Consider the following 27,672-nt stretch of genomic DNA (forward strand, 5'->3'; position numbering starts at 1 on the left):
ACACTGTGGCTGGAAACAACATGGGGGTGCTCTTTTGAGTGCTGAGGTAGCATATATATATATCAAGGCCTGCTGATAACTCCAAATGAAATTTACCAAATTAAAAATGCTTGAAATGCAAAGGACATTTACAAACATTTTTTCTAAATGAAAGTGGCTAATGATTCATATGACAAAGATCATGTTACATGTGTTACAACTCTACAGTCTTAAATTGAATAATAAAAAAGATCAAAAACAATTTTTTGTGTGTAAACTGAAAACAAAAATTTCCCTAATGTAACATGTGAAAAATTAAAAATAACTTGTAGTATGATGAATGAAATCCTAAATAGTCCTAATTGTTCCATCAAGTACAAAAGTATTGAGTATTCCAAATTAGCTTCAGTGGTATTCCAAAAAATATATTGTATAGGTATACCAACAGTTCTCGTGAATCATGACAATATAATTCCAAAATGTCTTTAAATGAAGTCACTGTAATTGCAGGCAGCTAATTTCAAGTAATCCAAGCATATTACAATTCCAATGAGAAAATGAATTAAATAAATGAATCCTCTCAATTAAACACAACTAAAATGTCTTTCAAGGTAGATATTAATACAAGATCATATATTAATACTTTATCATAAAGAATATTAATATCATAAAATGTCATTAGCCAAATGACCCTTACCAACTTGTAAAAATAATACGCATGTGTGTGTGTGTATATATATATATATATATATATATATATATGCATGCTAGCTGTAAATTAAGAATAAGAAATCTGCAACTGTCAAACCTATATGTTTAAATAATCAAAACATATTCCATCTTGGACACTAGCCTGATCACTTGCCCTGAAAACTCTCTTCTCTCTCTCTAAACAAAAGTCTTTCAGATTAAGGTGTTGATTTTAATTATAACCATGTTCTATAGGCTTTCGTAAATTCAGCACAAATGACTTTTAGTTGGAAATAACAAAGGACATCAAGATAATTTTTTATTTTTCATCTACTAATATCACTTTGGAAAGGTACGAAGTCAAGGTCTGCATCTAAAGCCCATAATCAAAGCATTGCTTAAGAGCTTGAACTAAAACCGAACAAACTGCTGATGCCACAGGTACTGCAAAGTACTGCTGTGTCTTGCTTCCCACTAATGTGGACTTGACAAAACTAGTTAAATGTAAATGATATACAATGAACATTTGAATATATGATTTCAAAGTTCTCTCTGTCAAATGTGCAGTTCAAAATATCAGTCAACCTTGAGATTACAGTCAGTGAAATTGCTAACTGACTGGAGAAATGATAAGCAATCTGACATGTAAATATATTATTGCCTCCCCTGCATCCCACCTCTTCCCTATTATGATATATGTTATTTTATGTTTACAATGTAGTCTCAAATAAAGAATTCTTATCTTATCTTATTATGGAGATGAATTTATAGTAAATAAAAGGGCAAAACTCCTCTGAAAATTATGTGCACATTCATTCATCATATAGTAGAATCAACTTTCCTCATTTCCTATTTATTGTAATTTAGCTTTATCAATTTTTGTGTGTGCGTGATTTGTATTTGTATCTTTATCAATTTTTCAGTCATATTGCTATGATGTCTGCAGTGTGGCAGTTTATAGTGATGTCTAGCACTGGGGGATCATGCCAAAGACATGTAGCATGATGTCCTACCCAGACACATTATCCTGACACCAGGCCAACCAGTCCTAACACTAACCTCTTAATGCTGAGCGCCTAGCGAGACAGCTGTAAGTACCATTTAGCTGATTTGTGACAAGAATTCTAACTAGCTGCAGATGCTGGTAAGGAGCAAAACTAAAGGTACATTATATACATATATAATTTCCTGTAATTCTGGTATGTAATATACAGATTACTCTTTTTATGCTTAGATTAGTGATAGTTACACTTATACCTCTCTGGGGTTGGCATGTATGAACCCATAACAGAGCAATTCAGGGTCACATTTAATACAATTTCCCTTTGATAGGGTGTCCAGGTAGCAGGTCATTAGGATTGATGGATAACCAGTAAATGTTTACTAAAATTTTGACAGCCCAAATCTGAAGTGAGCATCTGTACTACTACCACAGAATTACAATACATCTGAGGCCAACATTCATAATATTATAAACACATAAAACATGTACCTGAGGTGAGCACTAATTCTAACATTCGCTAATAATACATGTATCTGAGTTCTGCACTCATAATATGATTATTATGCATCTATCTGAGCTGAGTGCTTAACCTGCATAAGCTCACAGTACATGTATCTGAGGTGAGCACTCATGCAAACATTTGCTAATAATACATGCATCTGAGATGAGCACTAATACTATGATTATCATACATGTATCTGAGATGAGCACTAATAATATCTGCTAATAATACATCTGAGGTGAGTACTACTACTAACATTTTGCTAATAATACATGTATCTGAGTTCAGCACTCATACTATGATTATCATACATCTGAGCTGAGCACTTAACCTACATAAGCTCATAGTACATGTATCTGAGGTGAGCACTCATGTTATCATATAGCTGTAATACATGAATCTGAGGTGAGCATTTTTTATAACACTACTTGGGCTCACAATGTATGTCTGAGGTGAGTACTTATGCTGTGGTTATAATACATGTATCTGAAGTAAGCATTCATACTATCATAGCCTTATAACACATGTATATGAGGTGAGTACTGGTACTAACATAGACTTCTTATACATTTATCTAAATTAAGCAGTCATACAACCATAGGCTTATAATGTACATAGCTGAGCTGAGCTTTTGTACTACCTAAGGCTTATAGCACATTTATCTGAAGTGAGGACCCATTGTAACATAGGCTTACAATAGATGTATCCGAATTAAGCATTCACACTATCATATACTTGTAATATATACGAGCTGAGCACCTGTACTTTTGTATGCTTATAAAACATATCTGACACATACTACCATATGCTTATAATACATGTATCTGGGGAAATCACTTGCACTACCACAGAATGATTATGCATGTATCTGAGGTGAACACCTGTAGTACTAGAGGCTAATAACAAATGTATCTGAGATAAGCACTTGAACTTCCAACGAATTATAATACATGTATCTGATGTGAACACTCGAACTACCACATGCTAATAACACATGTACCTGAGATAAGCATTTGTACTTCCAATGAATTATAATACATGTATCTGAGGTAAATGCTAGTACTACCACAGGTTTTTAATGCATGTATCTAATGTATGAGAAGAAACCAATGTTAGTATAAGATTTGGTCTCTTTGCTAAGGTCAGCAAATAATATGTCAGACTCAAAATAATTAGTGTATGAAGTGCTGTATTCAGATTGGGACACCTTGACTTAGCAAATGGAAGGCATTCTTTTGAATCAAGTGTGGCAGCTCTATTATAGTCTGCCCATCTAGTGTTATTTAACAGTCTTTGGCAAGGTTACTATACAAATACAGCAAGTAGCCACAATTATCTTGTGTCTGCAATATTACATTATTAATGCAAACAGCTGGTTGAACATCAGCTCAGCACCTCAGAATTCTTACAGTAGCAGCAGCAAACTAGAGTGTGGATCATGATTACAAGCTGATCACAATGCAAAGAAATTTTGTTTATAATGGTTCATCAAAATAAAAGTTGGCAATATATGTTCTATACTGCTACCTTTTATTTAATATAAAGCAAGATCACTACAAAACTTTGAGAATACTATTCATCTGAAGCAAATATACAATTTAAGACAATAAAGTGATACATGCACTTTCGGAATGGCCATTTCACATCATAGATGGCTATCAAGAGAATATCATGGCAATGATGAAACATTTCCACCAAACCAGTGGAAAGAGAAGATTTGTCCATTAAAATATCTGATAGATCCCAAGGAGTTAAACTCCTATGCAGCAATGACTAAACTGATAAGCTCCCTCCCACTTAAAACATTTTTATCACAAATTCTGCTGAAATATAATGAGTCAATTTTTTATATCTAAACAACCATGATAAAACATTTTCTTATTAGGAATAGTGGAACTTGCCTTAAAATGATGTTCTGGAGCATCTTTGTCCCTGAGAATCTTAATGATCTGAGGCAACAAACTGCGATAGGAATACGGGAAGTTGCGGAAGCAGCTGAACAATACTCCCTGTGCCTTCTTCCTCACCTAATACGAGAAAAAAACTTTACATATTGCTTCTTACTGATCTTGATTTTGTATAAAATCCACATTCAGATCTACCACACAACTGGCTTTATCAAATCCACATTCAGATCTACCACACAACTGGCTGTGTTAAATCCACATTCAGATCTACCATACAATTGAGTGTATCACATCCACATTCGGATTTACTATTTAACTGGCTGTATCAAATCCACATTCAGATCTACCACATAACTGGATGTATCAAATCCACATTCATATCTACCTTACAACTGGCTGTATCAAATCCATATTCAGATCTACCAGACAATTGACTGTATCAAATCCACATTCAGATCTACCATACAATTGACTGTATCAAATCCACATTCAGATCTACCATACAACTGACTGTATCAAGTCCACATTCATATCTACCTTACAACTGGCTGTATCAAATCCACATTCAGATCTACCATGCAATTGACTGTATCAAATCCACATTCAGATCTACCATACAACTGACTGTATCAAGCCCACATTAATATCTACCTTACAACTGGCTGTATCAAATCCACATTCAGATCTACCATACAACTGACTGTATCAAACCCACATTCATATCTACCATACAACTGGCTGTATCAAATCCACATTCAGATCCACCAGATAATTGACTGTATCAAATCCACATTCATATCTACCATACAATTAACTGTATCAAATCCACATTCAGATCTAACATATAACTGACTATATCAAATCCACATTCAGATATACTATTTAACTGGCTGATTCAAAATCCACATTCAGATCTACCACACAACTGGCTGTATCAAATCCACATTCAGATCTACTATTTAATTGGCTGTATCAAATCCACATTCAGATCTACCATATAACTGGCTGTATCAAATCCACATTCAGATCTATTTAATTGGCTGCATCAAATCCACATTTGGACCAACCATACAACTGACTGTATCAAATCTACATTCAGATCTACCAGACAATTGACTGTATCAAATCCACATTCATATCTACCATACAATTGACTGTATCAAATCCACATTCAGATCTACCACACAACTGGCTATATCAAATCCACATTCAGATCTACCAGACAATTAACTGTATCAAATCCACATTCAGATCTACCAGACAACTGACTGTATCAAATCCACATTCAGATCTATCATACAATTAACTGTATCAAATCCACATTCAGATCTAACATACAACTGACTGTATCAAATCTACATTCAGGTCTACTATTTAATTGGCTGTGTGAAATCCACATTCAGACCAAGCATACAACTGGCTGTATCAAATCCACATTCTGATCTACCATACAAATGGCTGTCTCAAATCCACATTTATATCTACCTTACAACTTGCTGTATTAAATCCACATTCAAATCTACAATCATACATTTTATCTCAGTCAAATACACAAATACAATTGTGGCAAACACTAGAAATACTTACCTTTGACAATTATAAGATACAAATATAGTTCAAGAGTGAAAATTAATCTATAGGTATTACAAAACTGTGGACTTCCTAAAAGGAAAAAAAGGAAAATCTATATGAAAAATAATAACACTAAAACAAACAATGCCTGGTGCTTCATCATGCTGATATTGTTTAAAGGAAGACATAAAAGTTCCTTAAAGTAAGGAAAATAGAGAAACTTTATCATTACAAGTTTAATTTCAAATCATAAGAGACTCTCTTTATGTCAAGCTTAACTTTTATTTTGTTCTAAAATACGCAAGAAACTATATTCAGATTAATCTACAACCTTTAACTCTGAGCTAAATTAAACACTGGTTCACACAGATGCCATAGCGAGTGCTAAGTGGAGCTTCAGCCAAAGATCACTTGTCAAAATCATTAGCTACTTTCATGGTTCACCATGGCTAATCCCCATGCTTTTATCACATCCCCACCCTCTCATCCAGACCTTGACTCTGAGGTTGTAACCCCAAACCTGATACGACTATTCCTCTCTACCATTCCACTTTAAACCAAGATACAGGGCTCATAATCCTAAACCATAACATAATATTATGTGTCCCTTATTAAAATGCATGTACAACATTTGTTTCAAATGAAATGTCAGTGTAGTTGCTGTTGTTGTTGTTGTAGTGTTTAATGCCATTTTTCAGCACACGATAGGCTATCCATGGTGGCCGGTATTAATGGTGGAGGAAGAACCCGGGAAAACCTGGAAAGAACCACCGACCCACGAAAAGCTACTGGCAAGCTTTCTCACATACCGACATTGGCTGAATCCGAGACTCGAACCCATGCAGGCAGAGGTGAGATGGCAGTGATCCGTAACGGAGAGCGCTTTAGACCACTCGGCCACTCGGGGCCCCCAGTGTAGTTGCAAATATTTTTATATTTCGCCTTTGACTACTACAAGAACCTCTGGAGAAAAACCCCAAAATCATGCTCTCCATACAGATGGTCACAACATGGGCAATCTATTTACTGAATTTTTAAAATTTCCACCCAGCAGTTTAGGACTTCTTGTAAAAGACAGATGAAAAGATGGTATCGAAACATCCACCCGCCCATATCCTTCACGTTAGTGTTAGAATTATTTGTTACTGTCCCATACTATATGAATTTGTCTCTGAAAGAAGGGCAAAGTCATACAGTATTGAAGGCACTGACATATAGGCCCAGTCTAAAATGCTCATAATAGTACTACTTAATATCCACTCACCAAAGCATGGTCATAAATTTCCATTCACTGTGCTCTCTTTATCTGAACTTAAATTTTTCCCAGTCAGTTTCTTAGATATTTTCCTAACTGAATGCTATTGTTCATGTTCATAAAAAGCGACCCTCACAATGCAGATAACTGTGTTTTGCATTACGCCTAATAGAAAAGTACTCCTTGGAGTCATGATTTCTAATTTTTACAGTGAATGCTACACATTTTAAAGTCAGTTTTGATACATCTCTGTCAATGCTTAAAGGGAGATGAAATATTGCTTTGCATCTCAATTTCATTCTTTGCCGTAGATGTATATATGTATATGGATGAATAATGAAGTTGACTTGTTATGAGAAGCTGTTTTCAAATAATTTAAGTGTATAATGAGGATGTAAATTACCACATAATCTGAACATAATATGCACATATGTGAATAAGAAATTTACATGAAAAAAATTGCAATTAGAAATTAGAGTGGATTCTTCAGGATGATTCTGATAATTCAGTTTAAATGAAGAATGAATTATTCAGGCTGATTTGTTTGTTTGTTGAACTTTGCATCTTGTTGGCTTACTTCACTGTACTGGCTGATGGAGAGAGTAAATACATCCTCCATGATGTCTTGATGTCTCTTGGTAAATGTTTGATCACTGCTGTTCAGCTGACGAAGCTAAACAAGAAAATGTAAAAGTATTACAGTCATCTCTTGCTATAATAAAAATGCAGATATTGCCATACCCAATATCAAAAGATCAATACACTATTTATCAAGAACTAAACTTTTAATCAGTATGACATTGTCAATACTGATCAAGCTGATGCATATTTTGTTTACATCATGTATTTTTGGAAGGTATTTATATCATCTGAATATTTCAAGAACCAATCATGTATATGCTAGAAAATCTGTTTCAATCACATTAGCCAATCATGTATATGCTAGAAAATCTGTTTCAATCACATTAGCCAATCATGTATATGCCAGAAAATCTGTTTCAATCACATTAGCCAACCATGTATATGCTAGAAAATCTGTTTCAATCACATTAACCCCTGTAGTCTTTCACTTGATTATGAAGTGCTATAAAGGTACTCTGGTTATGCACTGGTCATGGATCAAAAAACAAATAATTCATAGTGACTTTTGTTTCTTTCTCCTTCATAAAATTAACACAAGAGTCTTTTGAAAGAACAGGTGCTGTATTGGCTGAAAAGAATTTCCAGGAAACCAGGAAGAATTTGGCTAATTTGAGGGCCATACTTGGCTAATTAGCCAAAAGTACAAAAATATGATGATCTGATATATATTTATACTTTGTAAAATAAAAATACATACACTGTATACAATTAACCATAAGAATCATAAGTCATTTGTACATCCCCAGAAAGTTTTGTGACTATTGTTTCTGTGAGAACCATGTGATCCCTTGGCCTGGCAGCATCAGTCTTAGTAGTCTCCAGCAGCCATTGTAAACATTAATTATCATGTAGAAGCTAAATTAAGACTAAAGTGAATGTAACAGGGCAAACAAGTGATAATAATACAGAAAATACTTTTCTATAAATCAAAGTAGAGATACCTTAATGAGTTGATACAAAACTGAGTAATTATGTTGTCTTATTTTCAAAACATTGTCCATTAAATCTGCTTCTGAAGTAACTAGTCTATAGAATAATGCTTGAACAGTTTAATTACCAAATGGAGCTATCTGACTGAGAAACCTCAGAATAATGGCCATAATGACTACTAGTACAAATACGGGTCATGTAAAAGTAATCCCTCAATTTAGCAAACTATGGCCCTCAAATTAGCCAAGTATGGCCCTCAAATTAGCCAAGTATTGCCCTCTATGACATGCATGCAGTCTGCTGTTCTACTGCCAACTCATTCACATTTACTACACCAGTGGAAAGTACCCTATCACAATATGTAATGCAATGTTATTACTACTGATAGTTTACCATGAATAAAGATACTGCTCCTTTCAAATGCACTGGTCAGAAAGGGCATACTATCGAGGCTGCAGTCATGAGCTAGATATGGATACTGACCAATGGTTAGTAAATCATACATTGTAAGTCTGGTTGCCACAGATAAAATTCCAACAGAGATGCATCCAATTATCAAATTACATGACTCTAACATAAAAATGTTAACTTAAGTCAACAAATCATGCAATATAGGTCACAGAGGCCTATTTCGGGAGTTAGAATGTTTAAAGATGAATCATTTCAGTAAATTTTATGATAAAAGTACAAAAGTAATATCAACAATAAAATAATCTATGTGGCAATGAGTACACACAAAAACTTAATCAAAATCAAAATTATGAAATACATATCACTGCAACCCCTTCTATTGTAAGGGTGTAACACTAACCTGAATGCATTCAATTATCAAGTTTGATGTCACTATCTTGAACAGTGCCATACAAATGAACTTGAAACACAAAAATACAGCAAAGTCACAGGAGCACAAAACAGGTTTCATAGGACCTCATTTGTTAATAAGAGAGTAGTATATACATCAAGATGCATTCCCTGATCCAGTTGCATGATTCTAGGTAGGGTTGTATATTCATACAGTGAAACTGCACTATACCATTGTGTTATGTAAATGTCTCATGCAATAAGCAAACACATCAGTTAACCGAAGACATTGGAAGTGTATCCTCTTAAAATTCAGTTACTTAAATGTAAATAATCAGAGCACAAGTACTCACCAGTTACCAGCCAATCTGGCTGTATTCATAATAGTAATTCCAGTTACCAGCCAATCTGGCAGTATCTATAATAGTAATTCCAGTTACCAGCCAATCTGGTTGTATCCATAATAGTAATTCCAGTTACCAGCCAATCTGGTTGTATCCATAATAGTAATTCCAGTTACCAGCCAATCTGGCTGTATCCATAATAGTAATTCCAGTTACTAGCCAATCTGGCTGTATCCATAATAGCAATTCTAGTTACAGCCAATCTGACTGTATCCATGATAGTAATTCCAATTACCAGCCAATCTGGCTGTATCCATGATAGTAATTCCAATTACCAGCCAATCTGGCTGTTTCCATGATAGTAATTCCAGTTACCAGCCAATCTGGCTGTATCCATGATAGTAATTCCAATTACCAGCCAATCTGGCTGTATCCATGATAGTAATTCCAATTACCAGCCAATCTGGCTGTTTCCATGATAGTAATTCCAGTTACCAGCCAATCTGGCTGTATCCATGATAGTAATTCCAATTACCAGCCAATCTGGCTGTTTCCATGATAGTAATTCCAGTTACCAGCCAATCTGGCTGTATCCATGATAGTAATTCCAATTACCAGCCAATCTGGCTGTATCCATGATAGTAATTCCAATTACCAGCCAATCTGGCTGTTTCCATGATAGTAATTCCAGTTACCAGCCAATCTGGCTGTATCCATGATAGTAATTCCAATTACCAGCCAATCTGGCTGTATCCATGATAGTAATTCCAATTACTAGCCAATCTGGCTGTATCCATGATAGTAATTCCAATTACCAGCCAATCTGGCTGTATCCATGATAGTAATTCCAATTACCAGCCAATCTGGCTGTTTCCATGATAGTAATTCCAGTTACCAGCCAATCTGGCTGTATCCATAATAGTAATTCCATTGAAAATGTGCACAAAGAAGCATAATTTCTATAAATCTAGCATCAGTAGTACCAAAAAAAAGAACTTTAGATTTAACATTTAACCAAAGTTACTAACCTATATAGATCATAATAACCTAATTTTGTAATAGGGGTGTTGTATCTGTTAAGGCGCATCTCCCCAAGTTTCATGAGCTAAATAAAAAAATATTTAACCAAGAATGTATCATGTTTACATAAATATAGCCCTCTATCCTGGAGGTAAGTGGTATGAAACACACTGCTGCCTAGGATATAGGATGAAATGCAGTGAGGTTATACTTGTTCATATGCTTTTGTATATGCTGATGCTAACACCAACACTGATACCAACACCAGTGTTGACTCTGACTCCAGGGCAGTACAATACCTCTCATCCAGTTGGTACAGATGCACTGAAGGTTAAGGGTATACACTGTATATACTTGCTCATTAGTCAAGTCAAATCGCAAGCAACAAAGCTCCTGATCGGCCCTAGCATAATGCACAAGCAGATCAGGGTCTATGTTCTTTGTTCTACTGATCACATCCTAACAATCTGCACAGACCCAGATCTGACGTCACATAATGCACTGGCAGATCTGGGCCTGTGCAGTTTGTAGCTAGATTCATCCTATAAGTGAGTACATATGGTAGTTATGATGAAATGTGTATAACTGTCCTATAAAATTCACTATGTAATGAAGTCACAATAAATTGTAAAAATAGCATGGCTATAGACAAAACTCAGTCTACATAGGTACCATAAACATATGCAAAGTGAGTGATAGAGCAAATTTGCTATCATTTCAAAACAGAGAATCTAATATTTGATTTTATTGCTCAAGCATGTGTCCTCAAATAAAATATGACAAAGAGTTAAAAAAAGAAGTGATATTTCAACTTCAATACCAAAAAGTCATAATCACATCCATTCTGCCACTATCAAGTATACATCAGAATGTGGCAGCCCATCCTAGATCAATAGTTTGCTATCTGCATTTCTTTCTTCATCCTAAAGAGAATTCATAGCAACACCTTAGATGTTAAAACTGCTGTATAACTTGTTAGAATTGTTGTACAAATGATGTTAAATTAATAAAATTTTAAATAATGAAGAAAAAAAAATATCTGAACCTACCTCATGTTGCAGCTGCACTCTGTCCACAAGAAGAGCTCTCAAATGCTTCTTTCCTCCTCTCATCTGTCAAAATAAAACATGACTGAGTAATAATGATAATTGTTACAAGATATCTTCAGACCATCTTTAGGGGCCGTCCATTTAGTATGTACACATGGCAGGGGGAGGCAGGTTAACCCAAATGCATATGCTTGCGTATGAGGGAAGGGGGTCTGCTGATAATGTATTAATGTATGTACGCATAAGAATCGGGGGAGGGGGTAAAACCTCGATAATAATTTTTCTAATATGTAACCTGTTCAACTGGGTTCAGTCGGCATTTGAATTTTAGCAGACACTAGACAAACATTGTTAGGCAGCATATTTCTTTGATGCAGCCAGACAGTCAATGTTGGTGGACTATCTGCTTTATTCAACACGTTAATATTATTAATCCTTGATCATTTCTGCATGGATTAAGTATAGGCCATTCTATAGAATTCGGGGGGGGGGGGGGCAGCATTAAATGTATATATGCGGGGGGGGGGGGTAAAAAGTATGCATGTGTACAGGGAGGAGGGAAGGGTCAAGCTTTGCCAGATTTTTGTGTACATACTAAATGGATGGCCCCTTATGCAAATGAAAATAAAACCACTGCATTAAAAAATTCCTTTAATGTTGTAAACAACAGCATGTTTTTGCTTCCTTACAATCATACTGCAGTACAAAAGTACTTTTCACTGGCGTGCAAGCTTATAAGTTTATTAGCAGGCCCAGGAAACCCCAGAAAACAAAGAATGAAAGATACAATGGATATGGATAAAATCATGCCTCTGTCACAATTTTATGGCTAAATGAAAGTTAAGCCAATTCATAACCATGAAGACTAAATGACTATTTTGTCTAATTTCCATACCTTGGAAAATATGAATTGCCCCATTTTACATTAAATGCATGTATCTACCATAATGGCCTCTGATACATAATGTCTAATCTTGAATATTAAATTTTTATTAACTGTATTTCATCCCATTAATGCTGACAAGTATACCTGATCTTGCAGAGCAGATTTGACAACATGGAAACTTTTCCATCTTCCATCAAAGTCATTTCTTGGTGTGCCTTTAGAGAAAAGAACAGCTTCATAGATCTGAAATTGTAAACAAACAAGTAAACAAAAATTAAGTCCAGACAAGAGGCATGTATGGAATAATTGATATTCCTACCTTTAAGAAAAGCAAGAACTTGATGCAAACAGTGAAGCTTCAAACTAGGTCACTGTGATTTACATTTGCTGATAGCTGAACCCTCCAAAACAAATATCCATTATGTTTCATGACTGTGCATATAAAAGTCTCAAGGGAAACTGAGCTAAATGCTAGAACTTTACATAATAAATGGAACACAAAAAGTATGTTATAGAGTAGGTCACTGTGGCCAGCTTCATGGTGAGTAGAAGCCACCAAGATGAATAAATCCTTCCAGGTTTATGACTGCACGTAAAACAGCATCAAATAAACTGAGCTAAATACAAACACCTTACATAGTGCTGGAACATGATACCTAGGTTGATGTAATCCACTTTGTCCATGGTGAATGGTTCCATCCATGAGCAATACACCCATCAATTTTCATTTGTACTTACAATGGCATTACAAATGCAAACACAGGACAATAACTCTTACAAAAATGACATTGGTCATTATGTTCATCTTTGATCATGATATTAATATGTACCAATTTTCACAGAGGTTCATAATAAAAACACAAACATAAACAAGTGGACTAGCTGTGCTGATGAGATTATTTCATACAATGCTTTTAGCTAAGACAAGGGTAACTATCACAAAACTGTGGAAGAAAAGCAACTTGTCAAGTTTCTTTGCAACCCATCAATAAGGAATTTGTATCATACACTGTTATGAACAAAAAGGGCAATAAAAAAAACAGTCTGTGGGAGCAAAGTGATTTGTTGATATGTTATCTTTACAAGATGATAAAAATATTTACTAAGTTGCAAGATAATCGACAAAAAAGTTTGTGGAACTACTTGCGCAAACAAGATTATGTCATAAATGCTACAAGACAGAAAAGCCAATAGCAGGAGCAAATCACTTTGTTTATATGCACATCCACAGGTGATACCATATTATTTATCCAGTTTCATGGTAAATCAATACAATCTATGGAACTAGTTGCACTAACAAGTGAAAATGGAAGGATAAATAGAAGGAGAACTATATAACTTAACACTGGGAGAATGAATAGAAAGAGTACTATATAACCCTGCCTGAGACTGGGGTATAGAAACTTAACACTGGGAGAATGAATAGAAAGAGTACTATACAACCCAGCCTGAGACTGGGGTATAGAAACTTAACACTGGGAGGATGGACAGGAGTAATATATAACCCTGCCTAAGACTGGGGTATAGAAACTTAACACTGGGAGGATGAATAGAGGGAGTACTATATAACCCTGCCTAAGACTGGGGTATAGAAACTTAACACTGGGAGGATGAATAGAGGGAGTACTATATAACCCTGCCTAAGACTGGGGTATAGAAACTTAACAGTGGGAGGATGAATAGAGGGAGTACTATATAACCCTGCCTCAGACTGGGGTATAGAAACTTAACAATGACAATGCCATCATAAAGCTGATTCTTACAAATGCATCAAAGATAAGGCAAAAAACAATATCTTACCCACAGTAATTTGTGCAGTCCTTTGGTATCATCCTCACAGTATTTCATCATGTGTTCTGAAAGAGATTACTTTTCACTTTACTCATTTTTGTATATTAGAAACAGTCAAGAACTGAACCTAAGAAGTTCCGTTCCCATTTCAAAAATCTCATTAATTTTGGCTTACAGAAAACCCTATGTTAAACCATTTGAAGAAACACATAATTGGGACTATTTAGCTCAGTAATAAGGTATTACTACACTAACTTCCCTATATATTTCCATCTTTTTTCTATATATCTGATGAAAGCAGGAGCATTAGTTGTAAGTTCAGAGGCACCAAGACTATCTAAGTTATGTTAACAATAACCTGGACAAAATATATCCAAATATAAACCCAAGTTATGCAAAATTTTCTGGAAATATATACATGTGAATTTAATAACTGGAAATTTTAGTGCATGTGATCTTTCTGGAACTGGCATAATTACACTGTTTTGCCTTTATCATCCTATGCAACAGTCAAATTGATGGAATCAAAGACATTTTCTTTTCTGTGAAGATTTTAATGAGCTTTCTGCTGAATGAAAGTAACATTGTTCAATAGTTAGCAGAAATCAGAGACAAATATGAATGACTTTCTTAGGGATGCAATAACAGCTGATCAGCTCAATTGGTTCATTCATACTTTGAAGAGTTGACAAAAGTGGTACCTATTTCATAAATCTATATCTATAACAAAACTTAAACATAGCTGTTAAGTTTGGTTGCATTTTATCCTGTGTGGTTTGCTCCCAAGTAAAATCTATTTTAAAAGTCAGTAGACTAAGTGGAGTGTCATGTGATACCAAAGGTGGCAAATATACAAGGTACAAACAACACAGGATTTGCATGCTGTATTCATAAAAAAATATGTTTCTATTATTGATTCAGTTACTTAAAATACAATTCAATAAATAAATCAATATTTTGTTTGCAAAAATTAATGAATATTATTCAGTTTTGGCATGCTTGCATATATTTGAACTTTAAAGAATGAGAAAATATCTTAGTCAATTTTCATTAGTATGCCAAGGGTGAAGAAAGCACATTAAACTAATAGCTTCAAATAAGTTTTGTGTGCATTTAAATAAATTTTCAATTACATTTCAATTTAAAGCTATACAACCATGTCCCAATTTATATTTAAAGTAATTAAGTTTCTCATATTTTTAATTCACAAATTCAGAAGCTCCAAGACCATCTTACGTATGTTAGGCATCAACTTTGAATTAAAATATGCAAAAAAATCATCACAGGTTATGTACAATTTTCTGAAAATAGTTGCATTTGAATGAAATCAGTTTTATATACAAAATGATCTTTCCTGAAATGGGACAAATCAGAACTGTTTATTTTGTTAGCCTACACCAAAAGTAAAAGCTGAACATAACAACCAATGCTTTTTTCTGTTTCAGTTTCATGCATCTTTCTGCTGAATCAAGAAACATTAAAATTGTTTCCTTTGTCATCCTATGCAAAAACCAATAAACATTTTCTTTTCTCTTTAGACTGTAATTGTGCTTACTGGTGAATACAGACACATTATTTTCTGGCTGACCAAAATCTCCAAGCAAAATCTGCACAAATTTATAAATGATGTTCCTTGGGACTAAAACAAGATGCAATAACAGCTAACTGGATGAGTTAGTGTAGTGATATCTAATAAAAGTTCCCATGTAGTTATGAGAAATAACATTTTCAATTCAATTACCAGGGCACAAAGAGAATTAGGTCAATTTTACAAAGATTTCAATTACAGAAACATTCCTGGATATTTCTGAAAATGCATTTGTAAACAAGAAAGAATGAAACAAAACCAGTATTTTAAGTAATACTTTCCTCTTGCATCCTCTTCATCACAAACCTAAACCTCCCAAGCTTAATTAATCATTCACTATGTCTTTGGGATTATATATGTTACAAGGTGCTCAAAAGTCATCTGCTTGCCCAGGTGGAAGTCAGACTAAAGTGATCTGCCCTGCATAGAAGGATTGGTGCAAGTTCCATCAATCAATCAACTCACTACTTTTTCTCATGCCTACTGAACACGCTCTTTATAAGGCCTCAGAAATACTGATCTACTTTGTGCCTTCTCATCAGATAAGCAATTTCTTGCAGTCATCTCAAAAGATATATATATATATATATATATATATATATATATATATATATATATATATATATATATATATATATATATATATAACATCATCATCATACAATAATCTAAATAGTGCCACCACCACTACTAACCCAATGCATCTACTAGCACTACTAGCACTTTCAAGTCCACTCAGTACTCGATCCTTTTATAAGTTGAATCAGTAAAAAACATTTAAAATGACCATTTATTACATGAAATAAGATAATTTCCATATTTATCTCTGGCATTTATTGTAATTCATAGTATCTACTTCGCATTAAAGTCAGAGTGACACTTTAATGATTTTGCCTGTGTATGCCATTATTTTGCTTTCTCTACTTACATATATCATAAATAATGGACAGGATTAAGTGTATGGGTTGCAAACATTTCAAGGTAGATGAGGATATTGATCCTGTTTGTATTAACTATATAGAGTGCAATTCAAACCATACATACAGTGCATGCTCACAATGATCCAAGGAAAAGTGAGTAACCATCACAGCCAACAAATACACCTGGATAAATTAAAGAGCAAATGACTGTACATGCACAAGAATGTCAATACTAACATTACTGTGCTGCAGCCCTCATTGCCAAAACCCAAATAATCACAGTACAATCTGTTTGGCCAATAACAACATGGAGTGGTAGCTCAACCAGACCAGACATAGATATTCCATCATCACAGGTAGACAATAGTACTTGCCATGTTGATCTATCTTGGGACAGCCAATATCAGTCTTAGGTTCCTGACATTAACAAGCCTGGTTCCAGCTCTGGCAAAGCCTCAACCTATGCTTTAAACTACCAGGAAGAGTGAACTGTTGTCTTAATACATAAAATCCACAACCCTGAGCATTTCATCCTGGCACAGACTACCAGGCTAGTATTATCATGGTATGGAGCTTATCGGGACTGCACAACCCATTACCTCACATATGTCCATTGTACTGGCTATGGTATTCACTCCCTCAATATTCAGTATTAGACTTGAACAGAACTTCCTCATACTCTAACAATGGCCCCTTTGTACCAAAGTTCTGTGAGCATATAGGCTTAAGTGAAAATGAGTGGAGAAAGGTGTGTCACAAAATCTATATCAGTAGAAGCCATCAGGGCACTGGCAATGGAGTGGTGTATGGCCCTGTTAATCACCTTGTCCATGCAGGCAGTAGACTCCCACACATACTGACTCAATAAATTAGCAATGCAAAATTCACTAAACCCTACTGATAAAGTATACATGACATGGCCATCATATTGATCAACAATATTGGAAATTGCATGAAAAACATTGAAATCCACCTAACAGAACAACAGGGTTGATGTATTCCCTGTTGCAATATTCTTATCCAAACTCTGTAACTCAGCATAGTACAAGTCCAAATGTGTGCTGCATCTGTGAAACAAGATAATATAACTAGCTCTCAGAAAAGAAAACCTTTAAACTCCCCAAGTCAAGGATTTTGTCCGATAGTTGGAAATTTCTTTAATCCTTGCAAACAGCAAAGTAAATACCAGGAGGGGTGTCCCTCCTCTTCCTTAACATCTACTGAAGCCTAAATCATATGGGCCTGGTTAACAAACAGCAGTGGTAAGCACTCACAGGGAGACAAGATTCTATAAATCTCTTCAATAGCAACGTTTAAACAAAACTGCATATGTTCCATGGTAAGACAGAAGTGAGCTAACTGAGATTGTCCCTACACTCACTGTGGGGATTATTCTAATCAGGCTTCAATGCCATATTGACATAAATCATTCCCAATGGTAAGGAATGCAGTACGTCTCCAATGGAAACTCCTTGAGCATCAGGCCTTCTGGATCTTCTGCAAATGAGCAAGTGACATGGCTAGTCTTGCTGGTTTGGCCTTTTGGAAGGGTGAATTGAAATCATGCTGGATGGACAACTGGATGGTCAACTTGGCAGCCAGCTGGACATTTGCCTGATAAATTTGAGGTAGTGATATGGATGAACCAATTTTATGGATCTCCACAAGACCCCATGATCACTATGTATACAGCACAAGTCACCAATGCAACAGGCCTCTGGTTGCTAGTCATAAAGAACTGATTAGCATGGCATACATCACTGTTAAAACATGCCACCAGTCTTTATTATGCATCCAGACTTGCAGGTATGAAAACCATGCTAAGACATGTGAGGGGACTTGCACCCACTGGGCTGTGCTACAGTGGAAGAAAACTCTCCTGTCAAGTCCCAACTTGTATTGGAGAGATGCAATGTGCAAAAGGATCAAATCTTCCTCAAAGCCAAAACTCCAATGCTATTACCTGCACCAATCTCCACATTTGCAACTCTAGTGACACATGTGGTGAGTGCAGCTTGGCATCTCTGGTGTTCACTAATCCTCAATACTAAGCTGGCCAGAAATTACTGTTGTTGTGGGTATGGTTCGTATGAGTTTAGATGGGGGATAGGGCCATTTTGACATACCCCTGAACACAAGCTATTTTTAACATCTTTGGGTGAAGACTCAAAATGTTGCTGTCAGTCAACACTGATTTCACCCATCTCTCTCTCTTTTAACATTTTGTGCAGCATCATGGACATTATTCCCTCTGACAACTTAGTACAAATAAATACTGTATGGTGATGAAGAACACTTGGTTCAAGTGAGGCAAATCTCATTTCCTAGCATTAATATCACTGATGAACAGACTAAATGGAGAAATACAGAATAGTCTCATTATATGAAATAAACAAAATATCCTTGAAGGGATATTTGTTTTACCAGCCAGAAAGAATTTCCTGGAATCCTATATAAGTCTAATGTTTCTTTTAAACTGCTAAGCACTGAAGCAATCTGATATTCATAAGAAACTCAAACATAATAAATTTGGTAACAAAAATATTTTCTTATTTCTTAACATTTTCGTAAGATACATGTCCGATTGGCACCTATGTCACTGAGGACCAACTAAACACCATATTAAGTATTTTACTGTGAAGCCCATCTATTCAGGATATTATACATTTTGCACTGCCACACAAAAAGGAGTACAATAGTACACATAGGTATTGGACCACTAATTATTTTACTGACAGAGAACCGCTCTACTAGTGGAAGAATAAAAATATTTTGATATGCATTCATTGACTAGCAAATGGATTTATTTTTCTTCCATTATACATTTTATAAAATTAATCTTTGTACTACAGTTGACAACAAAATATTTCTTTTATTTTGAATATCCTGCTTTTAATTTCTTGCTGACAAATCAGTATATGGACTCTTGGTGTAAGTCTATGTTATTAGGTGCAGCACAAGGTTCAACAAATGTTTATTGGGGCTGAAAACGATTTATCTAACTAATGAATGGTAGCATCTGTTGTTTGTATGCCAATCTAATGCAGAAATTTATTTTTAATATTTAATATATTAACACCGAATTCAATGGGAAATGAATTATTCGTCTGAACCCTGACACGGGTGATTTATAATGGCATGCAATCAAAGTTGCATATGATGATGGTATTTGGAAAAAAAGCACAAAAATGAAAAATTAAAACTTTTTTCGTTCATTTTCTTAATTTACAAACTATTATTTTGCTGATAACAGATATTATCTACTGAACTGACATCAAGCATCTTTCACCTAACAGCTGTTAGATGATTCTGAGAAGACTAAATACCAATAATGTAGAGTTTCTTTAATTTTGTTATGATTTCTGAAACATTAAAATTTATGCTAATGTTGATGAGTCATCAATCAATTCACTTGACATTGAATAAACAAATATGAATTGCATTCATGGAACATGAATAGCATACCACTGTCCCTGAACTGACCTAAATGCATAACTTAACCATGATGGATGGACATATGTATGCTCAGACATGGGGTAAAACACTGTCATGGTAAGAAAATAACACAAGTCCCTCAAAGGCCAACATATTAAATGCAAGATCAACACCATTTTCATATTGTTTGGTCTGGTGTTTTAAGGTACAGGAACAAAAGTAGGTTATTTAGTGCTGAGGCAATTGGAGTAAAGAGTCTTGCCATGGTAGCAGACCTGTAACTGGCTTGATTTTAGGATTCAAAATATGCATTCCTTTGTTCATGGGTTTAGCATGTTAACCAGTGAGCTACCATGGCTTCTTTTTTCATTTATGACCAACTAGACATCATTGGAAGTAATCTGGTGAAAATCCAATGTCTATATAGACTTCAATCTAGAAGAACAGCAATAACAAGATTTTCAAGCTGGTCACTGTGGTGGCAATGTTGGATATCAGAGCAGCACAATTTTTATCTGGGACCACCAAAACATTGTAAGAAGTTTACAATTGACAAACCCATGTCAATGTGATTTTCCATAAAGGAGGAGTAGCAATAACAAAATTATCAAGTTGACTGTTATGGTGGCCATGTTGGAAATCGGATTGGCACAGTTTTCATTTGGGACCAACCAGACATTATCAGACAACTGGAGTTTAAATCCCATGTTGATATGACTTTCCATTCAAAAGGGATTGCAATGGCAGCTATAACAGATGTCCAAGTGGCGCCATTTTCATTTAGGATCAACCAGACTTCATAAAAATTCTGGTAAAATCCTCATGTTGATATAACCATTCATTCAGGAGGGGGTAGCAAATAACAAGATTTTCAAAATGATTGTCAAGGCAGCCATATTAGCTGTCCCAGACACGCCATTTAAGACCAACCAAACCATGGCATAAATGTATGTGTAAAGCTACATGGCAATGCTACAAACAGTTTTGGGGGAAAAGCGTTAACAAACTTGTGCCGATGGATGGACAGATGGATGACAGATGATGGATAACAGGCCATTCCATAATTCCTACTGATCTATATAACCAGTAAAGCTAAAAATGAATTCACATCTTTCTGCAACAAGAAGCCCAAGTGGGTCTGATATCATCCACCTGATAACCGACATGTTATCTTGTGAACACAAATGAACACATATTGAAACTGTACTGGGGAAAGAAAGCCTGAGGCTCATAAATGCTACATTGCTAAGTAATCTTAGTATCATTTATCTTTTCAATTTGATCCTATATATAGGATCATTTCTTGGCAAAAAAGAACAAATCATTTATACAATGGGCATTCTTCCCTCAGTCTCCTCCTTTCATGGGAACTAGGCCCAGATTCAAAACTTCGAAACTTTTCAAAGTCCCAGCCTCAACATATATATACTTCCTTGCTATTATAAGGGTAGTAAGTCTGTGCAGTCAGCATAGATTCCTGGATTTGTCCTTACCACCTTGGGGCCCCAGCTCTTGAATCCACTGAGAATGAATCCCACACAAAGGCTCAGTTGTTAAGGCATTTGGACTTGTGATCAGAAAGTTGCTACCATCCTATCAGCCTGGATCGTCATTAAGATGCATTAATCTCACTCATAATCACACTCATCTGAGATATTTATGATGCAAGCTTTCATACCAAATCTCATCAGAAATAAGGTTTCACAAACTCAGACAATTAGATGTAGAATTATATATGCCTGACATTGCTCATAATCAAAGTCCTCTTAGATCATGATGACATAAGATTCAATATCAAATCGGATCATAATTTTTTCAGAAATATGTTCTTTTGAGTGTTCTCCAGCAAGCCAATCATATGCAAGGATGACATCATTTTACGAATGGGTGAAGTCTCAATGAATGAAGCTTACATTCCTAATAGTGTCAAAATCTGATCAGAAATACAGCCTCTAGTGTTCACAACCTCAGCCAATTAGATGCTTGATTACCTTGTTAATGAACATGAATGTTTCTCTTAAACATACTTAACTGAACTCTTGATGATACAAGATTATATACAAAATATAACTGAACTCTGGTTGATATGTGTGAATGTCACTCATAATAGAACTTATCTGAGGTCGTGATTGTGTAAGTCAACATCTGATCTGAATCTGACAAAAAAATGATGCCTCTACCATTTCCACAATGAAGTGTTGATGGACAGACAATGAACAAATCAAGGCCATACCATAATTTCACATGGCCTTTGGTCAGCCGAGCTATAAATGCATGCTGGAGAAATTTAGCCCAAATAAAACCTGCCAAAATTTCAAGTTATGAGTAGCAAATAAGAGAAGTAGTAATTAACACCTTTACTTACTACATAAATGGTGTGCAACCTCTATCACAGCTACTCTAACATTCTCTCCATCAAGTGTGACCTCTGAAAAAAGAAATCAAAAGAACCTGAATATGAAATAAAACAAATTCAATAAGCAAAAACATTTTTTTAAATTTTAAAATTTTAAAGTTTAAAATACACAGCATTGTAAAACAAAAATTGCTGGCTACAAGCCTTTTGGCAAAGGCTTCAAACTGTCATGCATTAAAGTGGAATTTTTATCAAAGGAAAGAAGGGAAGTTCTACCTCAACTACAGGAAGTAAATTATAATATTTGAATAAGCAGTCTGAGGAAACCAGTTTGCATTCTTCATTTATAATTTACTTTATTCAAACACATCATTTTCTCCCTATTTGTTTTTGTCCTCACAACTAAGACTGTTCATAGGTTATGGAATTTCAATTCAACATGCCATTACTTTATTTATACTCTGAATACATTTTGCATGGCTAGGCTAAACACAGCGGTCCATGAAGTCATGCATGAATAAGCACCATATTTTAGAAAATTTTAGTGTCCCTTACCTTTTGTTCCATTGGGTGCGCTTTGGCATGCAAATCTCTTTAATGGCACCTGGGATTCCAACCTATAAAGAACATAATATGACCAATTCATGAACTGACACTTCACATGCCATAACAAACAATGATATTTTTTATGCGCTAAACAGTGTCAAAGGTTAGCAATCATTCAGATCTTCCATTTAGAAGAAATTTTGCCAATTATAAGCAGAAATAATGTTGACTCTGGGCATGCTTTGTAAAAGTTCATGGCTATTGCATACTGTGATGATTGAATTCTGGCATTAGTTGTCCTTAAATAATTTTTCTGCAGTATTTGAATAAACAACCATTTGAGCAAAACATATTTTTACACCACAACTATTTGAACAAAACATAATTTTACCCTAAGTGATCCTAACCTTATGTAATGGGATGTCACTTTATATGTTTTTGAAAGGTGTCAATTGAAACAGTGTCACTTGTATGTATATAAACCCAACTCACAACAGCAAAATCCCAGATCAATTGTTGACTAATGTGCCGGCAGACTAATTAAATATAGAGCTGCATGCCAAATTTGGTTCAAAGAGGATGGCCAATCAAGAGCCATAACTCATGTCAATGTCGTGGAATGCAGGAAATCAAGCTCACTCAGTAGCCACATGGCAAAATTAGGCCAAAATGCTATAAATGCTGGTGAAGTGATCTTACAGAAACTTAAGTCAGAAGGTGTGCAATCAGGTAACCATAACTCTTCTGAGTATAATTAAACCAAAATACAGCACATGCAAGTCTATATATTCAAAGCAAGTCTATGAGACACTGTTCATAATAAATTACATCAGAGTATGCTGAACTGTTCTTGAGATATGCCAGTAATAAGCAACAGCCCATGTGAAGATACTAAGTTAATTGTCATGTTTTACAACTCTTTTCAAAATGGAACTGATGAGACAAAACACACTGAAGGTGCATCTAGGTCTTCAGACAAGGGACACACAAAACTGCACCAGAATCCAAATGGTACTGAATGCTGGTTGCAAGGTGCATAACTTATGCAAAAGAAATTAACTCTCTTAAAATTGGATTGAAAAGAGGAAACTTTCATAAGACACATCTACATGTAACAGACAACACACCTACCAACTAGCATCCAATTATGACGAGTTGCAGAGTTATTCTAGTTACAAGCAATATTCCAAGTGAAGTCAATTGTCAAGACCCATAACTATGTCAACTTTTGAATCAACAAAACAAAAGACATAAAAGGCATATCTAGGTCTATGAAGCAGCATACACACAAAACTTCATCAAGGGTATGTTGAATGGATGCTGAGCTATGCTGGTCACAAGAATCTACTACAGTAAAAATGTAATATTGATGGAAATAGAGCATTAACTCAAACAAAATTGGTCCCAAAAAGAGGAAGCCTTTGGAAGAAAAATCAACGTGTGAAGGCACTTATCCTACCAAATGGCATCCAAATACATGAAAGGGGTACTAAGCTATGCTGGTTACAAGCCATATTCCAATTGAAGATATGAAGTTTATCCTCAAAGGCCACAACTCATTCAAAAATCGACCTGACAAAATAAAATGCATACAAAGCAAAGCTAGGTCTATTAGACAATGCAAACACCAAACTTTACGACAACATGCTGAATGGTCTCTAAACTATGTGATTACCTGTGCTCAAAGAAATTTTTTATACACAGGCCCAGGGCTGGTGACTTATATAAACTTTCAAGCCCTGATGGATATTCCACAAGCCCGGATTCCAATTTCCACATGCCCAAAATTTCCTGTTTTTTAAAATTATCACCTTATGTTGCAATAGCTACAGTTCAAATATAAATTCAATAGGGTTCAAAGGGGTTTGAAGGTAATGCAAGTGTCATTACTGGATGGTCCTGGTGTTCAAATTTCTCTGCTGGATTCTCTGCATGAATCCTGGCCAGAACCGAGTTGACGTATGTCGATGTGTTGTTTGCAGTATGTGTAAATAATTAATAGCTACCCCCATCTGCTGTGGTGGGGTGGGGGTTGCGTTCTTCACAAAGAGTAAAATCTGTCAAACAGGAGTTCTGAAATTTATTGTTGCTCGGCTCTGCTGATAGTTAATTACTTCCTAAATCAGGTTCAAAAATGAATTTCACTTGAGCACTATTCTGACAAATCAAATGATCATGCTTTGTATTCTATATATGCAGTAAATTCTGACTTCAAAGAAATATTGCTGCTGTTCACAAACTTGTCAAAAATATAATACATATGGCTTAAACATTTTCAAGGCAATGATATGTAATAAGTTTTGTAGCTGTACATGCATATAGCATGTATCATTTACTCTGTCCTAAAAGTTACATAATTTCTACTGCATTTCAAAATATAAGTTACTATAGAAAAAAAAAGTGGTAATGTATGACATGGAAAATTCCAAGCTGTTCAACCATGATGACTGGTTTAATGGGCAAAACATAAATGGAAACTAATGGGGCCAAAAATATTTTAAAAAATAAACTTTTATAGTAAGATGTAGCATTTGCGGGTTAATGCCATTATTCAGTACATGATAGGCTACACATAGTGGTTAGTATATTTGGTGGAGGAAGCACCCGGGAAAACTCCAGAAAGAACCACTAAACCACAGGAAGGTACTGGCAAGCTTTCTCACAAGCTTTCTCACAAAACCATGTCAGCCGTGCCGAGACTTGAACCCATGCAAACAGAGATGATATGCAAGTACTCTGTGAAGGAGAGCACCTTAGACCACTCAGCCAACCAGGGTGGATGTTGGTAGGAGATATGATGATAATCTGTAAATTACTACATCTTTTTTGAGAATGCTCACTTGTAAACAACATATGCACTTTTGTCAGATTTCCAATTTGTTTTACTTGGTGTCCAGCATGTATCTACCTTGATGAAAATTAAATGAAAAATACTGGACACCAATCCAACTTTTGGAAGCTCAAAGTCAATTTATGCATGAACGTAGAAGTGTTTTATACCACCTCAGCACTAAAGGTGAAGTCGAAAAAAATATAAAAATGAACTGCACAAAATTTTTGGAATGTTAACATTTCCAAAATAAATATAAATATAAAGTACAATATGATAAAGTATAAAATGTAATAGTGTTAAATTTCAGTAAAATGTATATAAAACAGATAAAGGTAACATATGTAAAATCCTTAAAACCTGGTTAAAATTTGTCATATAAACCACATTTTCTTAAAAAGTCCAAGATTTTCTTGGGTGATAAATGCACATTCAACTTCTTATGTTCAGCATACAGTCAAAATACTCTTCTCTCTCACAAGATGAAATTTTACACACTAACAGAAACGTGTTCCAATGTCAGGGGATACTGTCATCGTATGCATTCCAGTTTAGGTTCACCCATCAGGAGGTGTGCTCATCAGTTATGTGATATGTGACTGACACAATACCACATCATCTATATGATAGATGCCACACCCCAATAGTGGGTAAGATTTCATACATTTATGGCGTTTTCATTCCATATATTTTACACGTCTTGCTAAGTATGACAAATATGCTTATTTATATAAAAAAATCTGTTAGACAGTATATGGAATCCGCCATACAGAAACAGGTGAATATAGGTAATCTTTGATTCTTCTATCTGCCTTTTCAATTCCTTTATACCAATGTGACTAGGCAGCCAACACTACAGAATCCTTTCCCAGATTGTATGAGCACACCATGTTTCTACAATATTAGTGATATCAATGAATTTAAAATTTAATAAGGTTTCGAAGTAAAAAGGGAGTCTGAAAAGATGGCATTTCTCTTTAGAGAGGCTTCAGTGTAGTTTATAGCTTTCAATATGGCTTTAATTTCCACACCAGAATGTCAAAATAAAATATAAAGTTTTATCATCCCATGACTAAAAAGCTGTGAAAGATTGGCAACAAAAGAAAACAACAACTTACAGCTGAACTGGATCTCCTGTTAGAGTGGGAAGAAGTGAACTAGCACCACCTAAACACTCACATACAGTGTTGAGACTTCTCAACAGCTCCTCCCTGAAAACATGTAATTAAAATGATTCTTTTTAAAAAAATTAAGTTTACTAACATTACATTCTAAATTTAAATAAATTCTGCATTAAAGTACCTTTATATTGTTTCAACAGTAAATTCCAATTAGATAAATATTAGTATAATGACACAAAAAGTAGTTACTAAATGTCCATGTAAATCATAAACTTTAAATATAATGCAAAATATGATTGTTGTTTCAAGATATATAAATACGAGATGTTCACTGCCTTAAGATTTCACTGAACTTAGGTACAGGGTCTATAGAACTATCTATTTTACACTGACAAGGAAGACACAGTAGCTCAGCTGGATGAGTGTCAGACCCTAAATCCAACAAGAGTCACATGTTTCATAAACAACAATACCATCAAGGGTTGGCTTCCCTAATGTGTCCTTG

General features: G+C 35.0%; 1 protein-coding gene across 1 annotated transcript in view; it reads right to left on the reverse strand.

Moving 5' to 3' along the window:
- The window catches only part of LOC149808324 (proteasome activator complex subunit 4B-like), a 155,972-nt gene that overhangs the window by 62,117 nt on the left and 66,183 nt on the right, over positions 1-27,672 (reverse strand). The window contains exons 21-28 of the mRNA XM_089975872.1: positions 27,165-27,257; positions 23,226-23,287; positions 22,680-22,742; positions 14,381-14,436; positions 12,725-12,823; positions 11,695-11,757; positions 7,486-7,581; positions 4,076-4,201 (exon numbers count right to left, since the gene is read on the reverse strand). Of these exons, the coding sequence (XP_089831998.1) occupies positions 4,076-4,201; positions 7,486-7,581; positions 11,695-11,757; positions 12,725-12,823; positions 14,381-14,436; positions 22,680-22,742; positions 23,226-23,287; positions 27,165-27,257 (658 nt within the window). The remainder of the gene's footprint in view (positions 1-4,075; positions 4,202-7,485; positions 7,582-11,694; positions 11,758-12,724; positions 12,824-14,380; positions 14,437-22,679; positions 22,743-23,225; positions 23,288-27,164; positions 27,258-27,672) is intronic.

The sequence above is a fragment of the Sinohyriopsis cumingii genome, chromosome 1 (assembly GCF_028554795.1).
Source record: "Sinohyriopsis cumingii isolate HCF-2022 chromosome 1, ASM2855479v2, whole genome shotgun sequence".
NCBI classification, from domain to species: Eukaryota; Metazoa; Mollusca; class Bivalvia; order Unionida; family Unionidae; genus Sinohyriopsis; species Sinohyriopsis cumingii.